This window comes from Neodiprion pinetum, chromosome 4, assembly GCF_021155775.2.
Source record: "Neodiprion pinetum isolate iyNeoPine1 chromosome 4, iyNeoPine1.2, whole genome shotgun sequence".
In the NCBI taxonomy this organism is placed as follows: Eukaryota; Metazoa; Arthropoda; class Insecta; order Hymenoptera; family Diprionidae; genus Neodiprion; species Neodiprion pinetum.
This window is the reverse complement of record NC_060235.2, coordinates 5,072,272-5,087,245: the sequence shown is the minus strand read 5'-3', so window position 1 is coordinate 5,087,245 and position 14,974 is coordinate 5,072,272. Positions and strand designations below refer to the sequence as shown.

At 40.1% G+C, this 14,974-nt stretch overlaps 2 protein-coding genes across 3 annotated transcripts; one reads left to right on the top strand and one right to left on the bottom strand.

The window, feature by feature from the left end:
- Positions 1–28: 28 nt before the first annotated feature.
- On the top strand, positions 29–5,016 carry LOC124217721 (alpha-amylase A-like). Of its 2 annotated transcripts, XR_006882893.2 has the most exons (6): positions 29–232; positions 296–729; positions 846–1,212; positions 1,338–1,829; positions 1,933–1,996; positions 2,150–5,016. XR_006882893.2 is itself a non-coding variant. In XM_046623709.2 (5 exons), the coding sequence occupies exons 1-5, from the start codon at positions 44–46 to the stop codon at positions 1,942–1,944; spliced, it is 1,494 nt and encodes a 497-aa protein (XP_046479665.1). In that variant the 5' UTR covers positions 29–43; the 3' UTR covers positions 1,945–5,016. The 2 variants fall into 2 exon arrangements, 1 of the variants encoding a protein (XP_046479665.1); XM_046623709.2 differs by having other exon boundaries at positions 1,933–5,016.
- Positions 3,577–6,151, bottom strand: BI-1 (Bax Inhibitor-1). The gene is made up of 4 exons (XM_046623713.2): positions 5,889–6,151; positions 4,875–5,176; positions 4,461–4,786; positions 3,577–4,280 (listed from the first exon to the last, which is right to left on the bottom strand). Exons 1-4 carry the CDS (start codon positions 5,933–5,935, stop codon positions 4,251–4,253), a joined length of 705 nt encoding a protein of 234 aa, XP_046479669.1. The 5' UTR covers positions 5,936–6,151; the 3' UTR covers positions 3,577–4,250.
- Positions 6,152–14,974: the final 8,823 nt, after the last annotated feature.

Genomic DNA, 14,974 nt, shown 5'->3' with positions numbered 1-14,974 from the left:
GTAGAAGAATATAAGTAGAAAGATTCTGAAATCTGGGTACAGAATGCTCAAGATGTTGCTGGGTGTGACGTTACTGACCCTCGTCGCGATTGCGACCGCAGACTCCGGGACCAAGGATCCCCATTACTGGGACAACCACGATGTCATGGTGCATCTCTTCGAGTGGAAATGGAGCGACATTGCAGATGAATGTGAAAATTTCCTTGCCCCGCAAGGATACGGAGGTGTCCAGGTAAGCAATTGCGAGGAGAACGATCGGCCGTGAACGAACAGTAAACTTTTTTTCTTCTTACAGGTCTCACCTCCGAATGAAAATCTGATAATTTCCGACAGGCCATGGTACGAACGCTACCAGCCAGTTTCTTACATACTGACGACTAGATCTGGCACTGAGGATGAATTCAAGGATATGGTAGAACGTTGCAACACTGTTGGCGTCAGAATTTACGTGGATGCAGTCTTCAACCAGATGTCCGCATTGGCAGACGATGGCTCTTATGGTACTGCTGGATCTCAGGCTTACTACTCGATAAGGTCATGGCCCGGAGTCCCCTACACTTCGGACGACTTTCACTCGTCCTGCTCCATCACGGACTACACAGATGCTACTAACGTCCGAGACTGCTGGCTGGATGGTCTAGCGGATCTTGACCAATCGACTGAAGATGTCCGCGAAAAGGTCGCGGCATACTTAAACGGACTCATCGAGATGGGCGTAGCTGGATTCCGGTGGGTGTTTAAAATATAACTACCGGTGTCATTTAGTAAAATATCTCTGTTTATCGAGCAATTACTGATGCCACGAGTTATTCAGCGAACTTCTTTTTGTCTCTCTTCACCCGCAGTATCGACGCAGCTAAGCACATGTGGCCCGAAGACTTGGAGAACATTTACGACCGCCTGGAGACTCTTGATATCTACCAGGGCTTTGCCTCAAGTCTTAGCCCGTTCCTCTACCAGGAGGTCATTGAATCCAGCGGCGAAGCAATTACCGCATCGGAGTACACAGACCTTGGAAGAGTCACCGAATTCGCTCATGGTTCGCAGCTGAGTAACTGTTTCATGGGAAACAACGACCTCAGGTGGTTGATCAACTGGGGTGAAGACTGGGGTCTTACGTCATCCGACGATGCCCTAGTGTTCATCGACAACCATGACACCCAGCGCAGTGACAGCTCAATCCTCACGTACAAGGATGCGAAGGCGTACAAGGTGAGCTTCCAAACATCACTTTAATAAGTTTTACGGGGTCACGTCAAATCTCACGCTGTTCTCAATGTACATTGTGATAAAAGGTTCCGGAACGTTTGGAACGTTAATTGTCAACGTTATTACAGATGGCGGTCGCGTTCATGTTGGCTCATCCCTATGGTACTGTGCCCCGAGTAATGAGCTCCTTCTCGTTCACCGACAGTGACGCTGGTCCACCCGCAGACACCGATGGCAGCATCCTCTCTCCCATATTCTATTCCGACAACAGCTGCGGAAACGGATGGGTCTGCGAGCATCGTTGGCGACAGATCTACAACATGGTTGCATTCCGTAATGCTGTAAAGGGGACCGAACTCTACGAGTGGTGGGATAATGAAAGCAATCAAATTTCCTTCTGCCGCGGTAGCGCCGGATTCGTCGCATTCAATCTGGACACCTGGGACCTCCAACAGACCCTTCAGACCTGCCTTTCCGCTGGTACCTACTGTGACGTCATATCCGGCAGCTTGGTGGACGGTAGCTGTACAGGAAAGTCCGTAACCGTAGGCAGCGACGGTACCGCTTATATCGAGCTATTGACCACTGAGGAAGACGGTGTACTTGCTCTTCATGTTAACGTAAGTAAAATTGCTTCGACCATACCAGAATATTCGATTTTAAATGTTGCACCAGTATTTAGCAATCCTCAAATTCGTAATACTTTGTTTTTATCTGTTTTAGGCCAAGCTGTAGTGGCGTTAATTTCACTCTGATTATCTCCAATAATGGCACAACTGTTTAAAATGTAAAAATTACATTTTTGTTCTAAAATTGGAGAGACTTCTTGTTGAATATATGTTGATTATGTTATAGTTTTACGTATTTTTGCAATCATCATATGAGGTACTATATAAGTACACCGTGCACTACGTACATTCATTTGTTTTTTGTATTTGAGTGAAGACTTAGCAAGCAGAGTGATTGACGCTTTCCAATTCGCATCAGGTTCAAAAGTTGTACATGTATACACTGGATCTTTCTACAAAATAATTATCAGCATTCACGACCTACCTGTCGTTTTTTTCTGTCACAAAAAATCCAAACAAATAATAAGAAACCATATATATATATATATATATATATATATATATATATATAGACTAGTAGCTATATCGAGGAACTATATTACTCAATATCTATAAGGATATCTACGAACAACATCGAAACGTTTGTTAGACGTCTAGCATATCAAAAAATGATGACATATAAATATTATACCGAAAAAATATAACTGTAGCTAGTTATCACTATAATATGTCTATAATTTACGAATTACACCAAAATACTTCAATTGGAGATATTTATTCTCAAATTGCTGTAGGTATATCTCGAATTACGCCGCAAATTATTGTTTATCGTTTCCAAAGTCTTTGACAATTAATTGATCATAATGAACAATGATAGAATTCTTTTTTATTTCGAGTTAATAATTATTTCTCTTAAATCTGCGTAGCGTTCCCCTGTCAAAACGAAGTAGAGGTTCAAGTATTAAGACATTAAAGTATTATTACAGACTTTTACAGCCGTAAGTAATGTGAAAAAATTTTCATTGCAAATAATCCAATCAATTTTTCACTGCGAGAAAAATGTGTTTGTAGTCATTTAACCCCGGGGTGGATTACCGTAGTACAAATACCTTTGAATATCAGAGTCTTGAGTAGTCTGAACTGAATCTATAACATGTAAATTGTGGATATTATGTAATAATAATCCAGGTATATATATAGCGAAAAAGATTTGCAACGAATACGTTCAAATTATATTCTCTTTGGCACGAGTATATTAATTAGATCGCATTTTTTGCCAAGATTTGATTTGCACGCCGTTGCGAAATGTTCCGAGATGTTTTAGTATGCAAAATCGGGGTGAGTCAGGAATAAGGTAGTGGCACACGTCATGTCGAACTGACGTAGTAGCACCGATCAATTCCTAGTACCCTGCCACGCAACTATGTCGCATTATTAACAATTAATGGCACATATAACGAGATCGTTTGTGTAGAGACTATTAGAAACATCGCAGCTCAAGTCGTCAATTGAGATAAGATATGCATACGCAATGCTAATACATAGGAATTACGTATACTAAAGTTTCTTCGAGAATAATATTATTGTCTACTTAATTACAGGTCAAATATAAAACTTTTCCCTTTATTCATCCACGAAAAATTGTCTTCGATTAATTGAATGGGAATTTAATACAGTGAAACACGAAACAACATATACGTCGATTTTATTAATTATCTAAAAATAAACACGAGAAAGGTAATGTGAAGAAAAAAAAAAACTATGAATAACACAATAAGAAATATTAAATAACAGCAAATTTAAGATAGCATGAAATCACCGTGTGTATTACCCCTGAATTTCACCAATTTTATAAATTACCGTTATCCTTATTGTACTATACAATCAATTAGTAAGAATCAAATTTCACTTCCTGATATGGCTCGTCACAAACCACGAGGCACAGCGCCAGTCTGCAAGCAGGTTTTAGAACGCTCGAACAATCAACGAACAACTACCCAAACAACAGGTATTTGATAAGATCGATTATAAAAAGAAGTTATAAACGTATTCAATTGCGGGCGAGCCACGTCAGGAGTGTAAAATTTTATCCATAGTTACAGCAAGTTATATATATGTATAGTAAATATAAGTATATATGTATAGTATGTTCTCTTGTATGAAATAACATAAGTGTATTTATTTATATTTATATACACACAAGGTGTCACAGTTTGTGAACTCACAATTTTTCAATACTCTTTAGCATGAAGCCGAATGAGATCCATTATTTTACATATAAAGTTATGGACTCTCTATGGGAAATTTTGTAACCACAACAAGTTTTAGAATATTTTCAGTGAAAGTTGTTGAAATGTCGAGACAGCCAAAAACTGGAGCACCTTGTATATGCATGGGACAGGATAGATGAAGACCTTTATTTTATGGATTTACTGAATGCGTTGATGCTCCTTCCGACCGTCATCGTCGGTTTTAGTCTTTACGTTTGCGATTTTGTTGCTCCTGAAAAATAATTTTATGAATGAAAAAAAAAATGAATTTGTCACATTCAGCCACTTCTGCTTCTATAAGCCTAAAAGCCACGTAATCGCAAAAAGTTGCCACTTACAGCTCATTTATTGATCAACGAGCTAAACTTGAATAATTAATAAATTCACGCAGTTTACTTGTGTTGGCACATACCTTTTGGGTAAGAATAATGAGAAGCCGACGGAAAACGCCAATAAAGTCAATGAAGAGATCCAGAGAGTGAGCGATAAAGTCCTTGCTGCCCATGCGACGCTTCTCAATGATAAGTTGTGTGTCGTACAGGACAAACCCTGACATTACAAATAGGCCCAAGTATAAATGGATTTGGTGAACAACAGGCGAGCGTAAGAAGAGATTAGCCAATGAAATGAGTAGTATAGCATTCAACATTGTCATCAGAGTTCCACCAAAGTATAACCAGCGGCCTCGTTCAGCTAGGATTGCTGAGATGCTGAATGAGACAAACATCACCGTAGTGCCTGTAAGACCGAAAAAAAAATATTAGGAGTCAAATAGATAAAATGAGAAGACCATGTCTAGTGACTGTTATTCACAATCGAGACGTACCTACTAACGCAGTGACTATGATGCTGGGATCGACAACGATGACCGCCTCCAAAAGCGGGCCCATTCCCAGTCCAGAAAGGAATGCGAATCCAAGGAGATAGCCAAGACGCAGTTTCTGGTTTTTATCATTATCTGGTGTTGATATCAGGGCAAAAAGGAGTCCAAGAGCTCCAAGTGTCGTCAACAATCCGGCTTCCAGAATACCGGTGTACATGTGAATGTACGCACCAACAGCCGCCGACACCGTGGAAAGTGACAGGCAACCATAGACATTTTTCAAGTGTTGTCTGACCGGTGCTTCCCTAAGAAAAAAAATAAAGTTGTTGCTAATTAAATTGTGTAATATGTAAATTAAACGTATTAAGTCATTCAATGACTGGCAGTAATTTGCTTCGGTGACAAGGTCATGAGAAAAACTTGACAAGTGTGAAATACAAACCGTTACGTTACGCATGATGAAATATTTCATTAGATTAAGGTTGAATGTTTGGTAGGATTACTATTTATACATTGTACGGTCTGTCTTTAAAAAACCAAAAGATTGGATGAAGTATCGTCAGTGTCGTGTATCTGCAAGGTCAGAATTAGCTGGGTAAGCTCAGCTACGTGATAAACTCGGTTCATATATTTTTAAAAAGTCACACCTGATAAAACCCTGAGTATGAATAAGGCAATGATGACCATTATTGTTATTTAAAAAGATATGACGACGATCACGTAGCGCGGTTATCATGCCCTGTTGGATTGGGTCACTTTCTAGTCATACAACGATTGCCACTAGTCAACAGCCCGATGATGAAAAAAATGTCAAAGAAAGAAAACTGTTATGTCACGAAACATTGTGGTTAGCGTGATATTTTAACGAAAAGCGATGAGTAGAATATTGGAATGTGAATTTCCCAGAGCTGAGATACGAAGTTGCAACTATCGTTAATGTACTGTACAAAAACCGCTGTAAACTAATATTCGTAGTAAGGTAATTGGAACGAATAATGGGGGCTTGAATGTACTCACAATTTGTTATTGAAAGAATGCACGAATGACTGTAACGTAGGCGCCATGATTTTACTTCCTTGCTATTCCAGGTAGCACAGTATTATGCTCGGCTTAACTCGTATTGCTTATAATTTTATACAGATCCAGAATAATCTTGAATCGTGGAAGGTTCTTTTCGGGACACGTCAGACTTTACGTTAATTTCTTGCGAACTTCTGATTGGCCGTTACAAGTTTACCAAAACAACAAGGTAGGGCCGATGCGGCGTCGTTAGAGTGACTGAAATATCGGATAGTCATCGACTGTGACGTGGGTGCAGCCATAATGTTACTGCGACGTCTCGCTCATCGTGACGCGCACGCGCCTGGTTATACCACGTGATCGAGTAGCTTAGAACGGGTAGGTCTTTAATAAAAAAAAAATTGAATAAAAGAATTATTTTAAAGTACAATAGTTCGTAATTACGATGCTTAATGATCTTCTACCACTGAAGATAATTCTACGAACATACAGGAAGGACCACATCAGATACTGAACCCCAGCAAGGAAAAAAACTGCTTTTGCAAACTTCAGAGAAAATTAGCTTCATTATTATAGCGTCCGTATTCAGTAACTGATGAAAACCTCCTATGAATATGAAAGATTCTTCTAGGCCGTTGTTTACTAATGGAATGTATGAAATGATTAGAATTAGTGATAAAGATCCATTGTAAATGCAATTAGTGTAGAATTTATTGACGTTTCGACACGGATAAAAGCTAGGCAATAACAACTAGTTTTCTGTTTCATTGCGCATGAGATGTTAATAATTTCAGGCTTAGGTAAGAAGAAGATGGTATTTGATGTATATTTTTAAGACAATGATAATAACTATCTGATAGAGTATTTATCATATTGTGCTGATGACGAATATAATATATAATACGCGACTATTTCCATAAAATCTGAGTACATTTCTTATTAAAGCGGGATAACAGGTTCTGTGTTCTTCTTTTTCTGTAGTGTAATTTATGTTGTTAAATTTCTACGCACTGACATCCAAACACTTGTACTTGTATTAGGGCATATTCGATGAAATACAGATTTATGCTAAAAAATTCTGATTTTTTTGCCCAGCCTTATCTAGAACCCGTCCCAAATTTCATGCATTTCAGCCGAAACTTGGAATTCTTAGATTGCACCGCGTTCGGACTGCGTAAATTCAGTTCGTGACAAATTCTACCGGCATTTTGACAAAAACATCAAGGTTTTCACAGTGAATGCAGTGGTGAGCTTTACTGTATTACCTATTTTCTGACCGAAAAAAATATTCGTCTCAGATTCGATTAGTATGACCCTTTCCTGACTAATTGAGACCCCAGGAACTCAGAAAACGCAGCGAAAGTAGCCTGGGATCAACAGCAGAGAAGTTACGATGGAAAAAGAACCAGCTGAAAAATGTCAAAAACTAAGGTTCTCGTTTTTCGGCTTTAACTCTTCGTACGTTGCACGCAGCGTATCAGGACTGCGCCCAATCAATTTCTCTCGCAAAATCACGTCGGAATAGTGCATGAAACAATTTATTCCAGCACTTTTCGAAATCGCAAAAATTTTCGCCAAAGATGCAAAGGGGTTTTTACTTTACTTTTTTTTACTTTTTCGACCAAAAAATTTTTGGTCTCAGATTCGATTGGTATAACCCTTTCCTGACTAATTGGAACCCCAGGAACTCAGAAAACGCAGCAGAAGTAGCCTGGGATCAACAGCAGAGAAGTTACGATGGAAGAAGCACCGGCTGAAAAATGTCAAAAACTCAGGTTCTCGTTTTTCGGCTTTAACTCTTCGTACGTTGCACGCAGCGTATCAGGACTGCGCCCAATCAATTTCTCTCGCAAAATCACGTCGGAATAGTGCATGAAACAATTTATTCCAGCACTTTTCAAAATCGCGAAAATTTTCGCCAAAAATACAAAGGGGTAAGCCTTGCTGTTTTTTTGGGCGGAAAACTCTTAGTCCCCGATTCGATTTGTACGACCCTTTTCTGACCAATTGGACCCCCAGGAACTCAGAAAACGCAGCGAAAACAGCGTGGGATCAACGGGAGAGAAGATACGAGGAAAAAAGCACATGCTGAAAAATGTCGAAAATTCGGATTTTCGTTTTTTGGCTGTAACTTTTGATGAGTTGATCGCAGCGTATTGATACTGCGCCCAATCAATTTCTCTCGCAAAACTACGTGTGAATAGTGCCACAATTAATTTATTCCAGCACTTTTGAAAATCGCGAAAATTTTCACCAAAAATACAAAGGGGTTAACCTTCCTTTTTTTTTGACCAAAAAATTTTTCGTCTTAGAATTGATTCGTATGACTCTTTCCCGACCAATTGGACCCCAAGGAACTCAGAAAACGCCGCAAAAGGAGCGTGAAATCAACGGGAGAGAAGATACGAGGGAAAAAGCACCTGCTGAAAAATATCGAAAATTCAGGTTCTCGTTTTTTGGCTGTAACTTTTGATGCGTTGATCGCAGCGTATTAAGACTGCGCCCAATCGATTTCTCTCGCAAAACTACGTGTGAATAGTGCCACAATTAATTTATTCCAGCACTTTTGAAAATCGCGAAAATTTTCACCAAAAATACAAAGGGGTTAACCTTCCTTTTTTTTTGACCAAAAAATTTTTCGTCTTAGAATTGATTCGTATGACTCTTTCCCGACCAATTGGACCCCAAGGAACTCAGAAAACGCAGCAAAAGGAGCGTGGGATCAACGGGAGAGAAGATACGAGGAAAAAAGCACCTGATGAAAAATGTCGAAAATTCAGGTTTTCGTTTTTTGGCTGTAACTTTTGATGCGTTAATCGCAGCGTATTGATACTGCGCCCAATCGATTTCTCTCGCAAAACTACGTGTGAATAGGGCCACAATTAATTTATTCCAGCACTTTTGAAAATCGCGAAAATTTTCACCAAAAATACAAAGGGGTTAACCTTCCTTTTTTTTTGACCAAAAAATTTTTCGTCTTAGAATTGATTCGTATGACTCTTTCCCGACCCATTGGACCCCAAGGAACTCAGAAAACGCAGCAAAAGGAGCGTGGGATCAACCGAAGAGAAGATACGAGGAAAGAAGCACCTGCTGAAAAATGTAGGAAATTCGAGTTCTCGTTTTTTGGCTGTATCTTTTGATGCGTTGATCGCAGCGTATTGAGACTGCGCCCAATCGATTTCTCTCGCAAAATTGCGTCGGAATAGTGCGACGATCAATTTATTCTAGCACTTTTGAAAATCGCGAAAATTTTCGCCAAAAATACAAAGGGGTTAACCTTCCTTTTTTTCTGACCAGAAAGTTTTTCGTCCTAGAATTTATTCGTATGACTCTTTCCCGACCAATTGGACCCCAAGGAACCCAGAAAACGCTGCGAAAGGAGCGTGGGATCAACGGGAGAGAAGATACGAGGAAAAAAGCACCTGATGAAAAATGTCGAAAATTCAGGTTTTCGTTTTTCGGCTGTAACTTCTGATGCGTTGATCGCAGCGTATTGGGACTGCGCCCAATCGATTTCTCTCGCAAAATTACGTCGGATTAGTGCCACGATCAATTTACTCCAGCACTTTTGAAAATCGCGAAAATTTTCGCCAAAAATACAAAGGGGTTAACCTTCCTTTTTTTTTGACCAAAAAATTTTTGGTCTCAGAATTCATTCGTATGACTCTTTCCCGACCAATTGGACCCCAAGGAACCCAGAAAACGCAGCAAAAGGAGCGTGGGATCAACGGGAAAGAAGATACGAGGAAAAAAGCACATGCTGAAAAATGTCGAAAATTCGGATTTTCGTTTTTTGGCTGTAACTTTTAATGCGCTGATCGCAGCGTATTGGGACTGCGCCCAATCAATTTCTCTCGCAAAACTACGTGTGAATAGTGCGACAATCAATTTATTCTAGCACTTTTGAAAATCGCGAAAATTTTCGCCAAAAATACAAAGGGGTTAACCTTCCTTTTTTTTTGACCAAAAAATTTTTGGTCTCAGAATTTATTCGTATGACTCTTTCCCGACCAATTGGACCCCAAGGAACCCAGAAAACGCAGCAAAAGAAGCGTGGGATCAACGGGAGAGAAGATACAAGGAAAAAAGCACCTGATGAAAAATGTCGAAAATTCGGGTTTTCGTTTTTTGGCTGTAACTTTTGATGCGTTGATCGCAGCGTATTGGGACTGCGCCCAATCGATTTCTCTCGCAAAATTACGTCGGATTAGTGCCACAATCAATTTACTCCAGCACTTTTGAAAATCGCGAAAATTTTCGCCAAAAATACAAAGGGGTTAACCTTCCTTTTTTTTTGACCAAAAAATTTTTGGTCTCAGAATTCATTCGTATGACTCTTTCCCGACCAATTGGACCCCAAGGAACCCAGAAAACGCGGCAAAAGGAGCGTGGGATCAACGGGAGAGAAGGAACGAGGAAAAAAGCACATGCTGAAAAATGTCGAAAATTCGGATTTTCGTTTTTTGGCTGTAACTTTTAATGCGTTGATCGCAGCGTATTGGGACTGCGCCCAATCAATTTCTCTCGCAAAACTACGTGTGAATAGTGCCACAATTAATTTATTCCAGCACTTTTGAAAATCGCGAAAATTTTCACCAAAAATACAAAGGGGTTAACCTTCCTCTTTTTTTGACCAAATAGTTTTTCGTCTTAGAATTGATTCGTATGACTCTTTCCCGACCGATTGGACCCCAAGGAACCCAGAAAACGCAGCAAAAGGAGCGTGGGATCAACGGGAGAGAAGATACGAGGAAAAAAGCACATGCTGAAAAATGTCGAAAATTCAGGTTTTCGTTTTTTGGCTGTAACTTTCGATGCGTTGATCGCAGCGTACTGAGACTGCGCCCAATCGATTTCACTCGCAAAATTGCGTCGGAATAGTGCGACGATCAATTTATTCTAGCACTCTTGAAAATCGCGAAAATTTTCGCCAAAAATACAAAGGGGTTAACCTTCCTTTTTTTTTGACCAAAAAATTTTTGGTCTCAGAATTTATTCGTATGACTCTTTCCCGACCGATTGGACCCCAAGAAACCCAGAAAACGCAGCAAAAGGAGCGTGGGGTCAACGGGAGAGAAGATACGAGGAAAAAAGCACCTGATGAAAAATGTCGAAAATTCAGGTTTTCGTTTTTCGGCTGTAACTTTTGATGCGTTGATCGCAGCGTATTGGGACTGCGCCCAATCGATTTCTCTCGCAAAATTACGTCGGATTAGTGCCACAATCAATTTACTCCAGCACTTTTGAAAATCGCGAAAATTTTCGCCAAAAATACAAAGGGGTTAACCTTCCTTTTTTTTCGACCAAAAAATTTTTGGTCTCAGAATTTATTCGTATGACTATTTCCCGACCGATTGGACCCCAAGAAACCCAGAAAACGCAGCAAAAGGAGCGTGGGGTCAACGGGAGAGAAGATACGAGGAAAAAAGCACATGCTGAAAAATGTCGAAAATTCGGATTTTCGTTTTTTGGCTGTAACTTTTAATGCGTTGATCGCAGCGTACTGGGACTGCGCCCAATCAATTTCTCTCGCAAAACTACGTGTGAATAGTGCCACAATTAATTTATTCCGACACTTTTGAAAATCGCGAAAATTTTCGCCAAAAATACAAAGGGGTTAACCTTCCCTTTTTTTTGACCAAAAAATTTTTGGTCTCAGAATTTATTCGTATGACTCTTTCCCGACCAATTGGACCCCAAGGAACTCAGAAAACGCAGCAAAAGGAGCGTGGGATCAACGGTAGAGAAGATACGAGGAAAAAAGCACCTGTTGAAAAATGTCGAAAATTCAGGTTTTCGTTTTTTGGCTGTAACTTTTGATGCGTTGATCGCAGCGTATTGGGACTGCGCCCAATCGATTTCTCTCGCAAAATTGCGTCGGAATAGTGCGACAATCAATTTATTCTAGCACTTTTGAAAATCGCGAAAATTTTCGCCAAAAATACAAAGGGGTTAACCTTCCTTTTTTTTTGACCAAAAAATTTTTCGTCTTAGAATTGATTCGTATGACTTTTTCCCGACCGATTGGACCACTAGGAACTCAGAAAACGCAGCAAAAGGAGCGTGGAATCAACGGGAGAAAAGATACGAGGAAAAAAGCACCTGCTGAAAAATATCGAAAATTCAGGTTCTCGTTTTTTGGCTGTAACTTTTGATGCGTTGATCGCAGCGTATTGAGACTGCGCCCAATCGATTTCTCTCGCAAAATTGCGTCGGAATAGTGCGACAATCAATTTATTCTAGCACTTTTGAAAATCGCGAAAATTTTCGCCAAAAATACAAAGGGGTTAACCTTCCTTTTTTTTTGACCAGAAAATTTTTGGTCTCAGAATTTATTCGTATGACTCTTTCCCGACCAATTGGACCACAAGGAACCCAGAAAACGCAGCAAAAGGAGCGTGGGATCAACGGGAGAGAAGATACGAGGAAAAAAGCACCTGATGAAAAATGTCGAAAATTCGGGTTTTCGTTTTTTGGCTGTAACTTTTGATGCGTTGATCGCAGCGTATTGGGACTGCGCCCAATCGATTTCTCTCGCAAAATTACGTCGGATTAGTGCCACAATCAATTTGCTCCAGCACTTTTGAAAATCGCGAAAATTTTCGCCAAAAATACAAAGGGGTTAACCTTCCTTTTTTTTCGACCAAAAAATTTTTGGTCTCAGAATTTATTCGTATGACTCTTTCCCGACCGATTGGACCCCAAGAAACCCAGAAAACGCAGCAAAAGGAGCGTGGAATCAACGGGAGAAAAGATACGAGGAAAAAAGCACCTGCTGAAAAATATCGAAAATTCAGGTTCTCGTTTTTTGGCTGTAACTTTTGATGCGTTGATCGCAGCGTATTGAGACTGCGCCCAATCGATTTCTCTCGCAAAACTACGTGTGAATAGTGCCACAATTAATTTATTCCAGCACTTTTGAAAATCGCAAAAATTTTCACCAAAAATACAAAGGGGTTAAACCTTCCTTGTTTTTTGACCAAAAATTTTTCGTCTTAGAATTGATTCGTATGACTCTTTCCCGACCAATTGGACCCCAAGGAACTCAGAAAACGCAGCAAAAGGAGCGTGGGATCAACGGGAGAGAAGATACGAGGAAAAAAGCACCTGATGAAAAATGTCGAAAATTCAGGTTTTCGTTTTTTGGCTGTAACTTTTGATGCGTTAATCGCAGCGTATTGATACTGCGCCCAATCGATTTCTCTCGCAAAACTACGTGTGAATAGGGCCACAATTAATTTATTCCAGCACTTTTGAAAATCGCGAAAATTTTCACCAAAAATACAAAGGGGTTAACCTTCCTTTTTTTTTGACCAAAAAATTTTTCGTCTTAGAATTGATTCGTATGACTCTTTCCCGACCCATTGGACCCCAAGGAACTCAGAAAACGCAGCAAAAGGAGCGTGGGATCAACCGAAGAGAAGATACGAGGAAAGAAGCACCTGCTGAAAAATGTAGGAAATTCGAGTTCTCGTTTTTTGGCTGTATCTTTTGATGCGTTGATCGCAGCGTATTGAGACTGCGCCCAATCGATTTCTCTCGCAAAATTGCGTCGGAATAGTGCGACGATCAATTTATTCTAGCACTTTTGAAAATCGCGAAAATTTTCGCCAAAAATACAAAGGGGTTAACCTTCCTTTTTTTCTGACCAGAAAGTTTTTCGTCCTAGAATTTATTCGTATGACTCTTTCCCGACCAATTGGACCCCAAGGAACCCAGAAAACGCTGCGAAAGGAGCGTGGGATCAACGGGAGAGAAGATACGAGGAAAAAAGCACCTGATGAAAAATGTCGAAAATTCAGGTTTTCGTTTTTCGGCTGTAACTTCTGATGCGTTGATCGCAGCGTATTGGGACTGCGCCCAATCGATTTCTCTCGCAAAATTACGTCGGATTAGTGCCACGATCAATTTACTCCAGCACTTTTGAAAATCGCGAAAATTTTCGCCAAAAATACAAAGGGGTTAACCTTCCTTTTTTTTTGACCAAAAAATTTTTGGTCTCAGAATTCATTCGTATGACTCTTTCCCGACCAATTGGACCCCAAGGAACCCAGAAAACGCAGCAAAAGGAGCGTGGGATCAACGGGAAAGAAGATACGAGGAAAAAAGCACATGCTGAAAAATGTCGAAAATTCGGATTTTCGTTTTTTGGCTGTAACTTTTAATGCGCTGATCGCAGCGTATTGGGACTGCGCCCAATCAATTTCTCTCGCAAAACTACGTGTGAATAGTGCGACAATCAATTTATTCTAGCACTTTTGAAAATCGCGAAAATTTTCGCCAAAAATACAAAGGGGTTAACCTTCCTTTTTTTCTGACCAGAAAGTTTTTCGTCCTAGAATTTATTCGTATGACTCTTTCCCGACCAATTGGACCCCAAGGAACCCAGAAAACGCTGCGAAAGGAGCGTGGGATCAACGGGAGAGAAGATACGAGGAAAAAAGCACCTGATGAAAAATGTCGAAAATTCAGGTTTTCGTTTTTCGGCTGTAACTTCTGATGCGTTGATCGCAGCGTATTGGGACTGCGCCCAATCGATTTCTCTCGCAAAATTACGTCGGATTAGTGCCACGATCAATTTACTCCAGCACTTTTGAAAATCGCGAAAATTTTCGCCAAAAATACAAAGGGGTTAACCTTCCTTTTTTTTTGACCAAAAAATTTTTGGTCTCAGAATTCATTCGTATGACTCTTTCCCGACCAATTGGACCCCAAGGAACCCAGAAAACGCAGCAAAAGGAGCGTGGGATCAACGGGAAAGAAGATACGAGGAAAAAAGCACATGCTGAAAAATGTCGAAAATTCGGATTTTCGTTTTTTGGCTGTAACTTTTAATGCGCTGATCGCAGCGTATTGGGACTGCGCCCAATCAATTTCTCTCGCAAAACTACGTGTGAATAGTGCGACAATCAATTTATTCTAGCACTTTTGAAAATCGCGAAAATTTTCGCCAAAAATACAAAGGGGTTAACCTTCCTTTTTTTTTGACCAAAAAATTTTTGGTCTCAGAATTTATTCGTATGACTCTTTCCCGACCAATTGGACCCCAAGGAACCCAGAAAACGCAGCAAAAGAAGCGT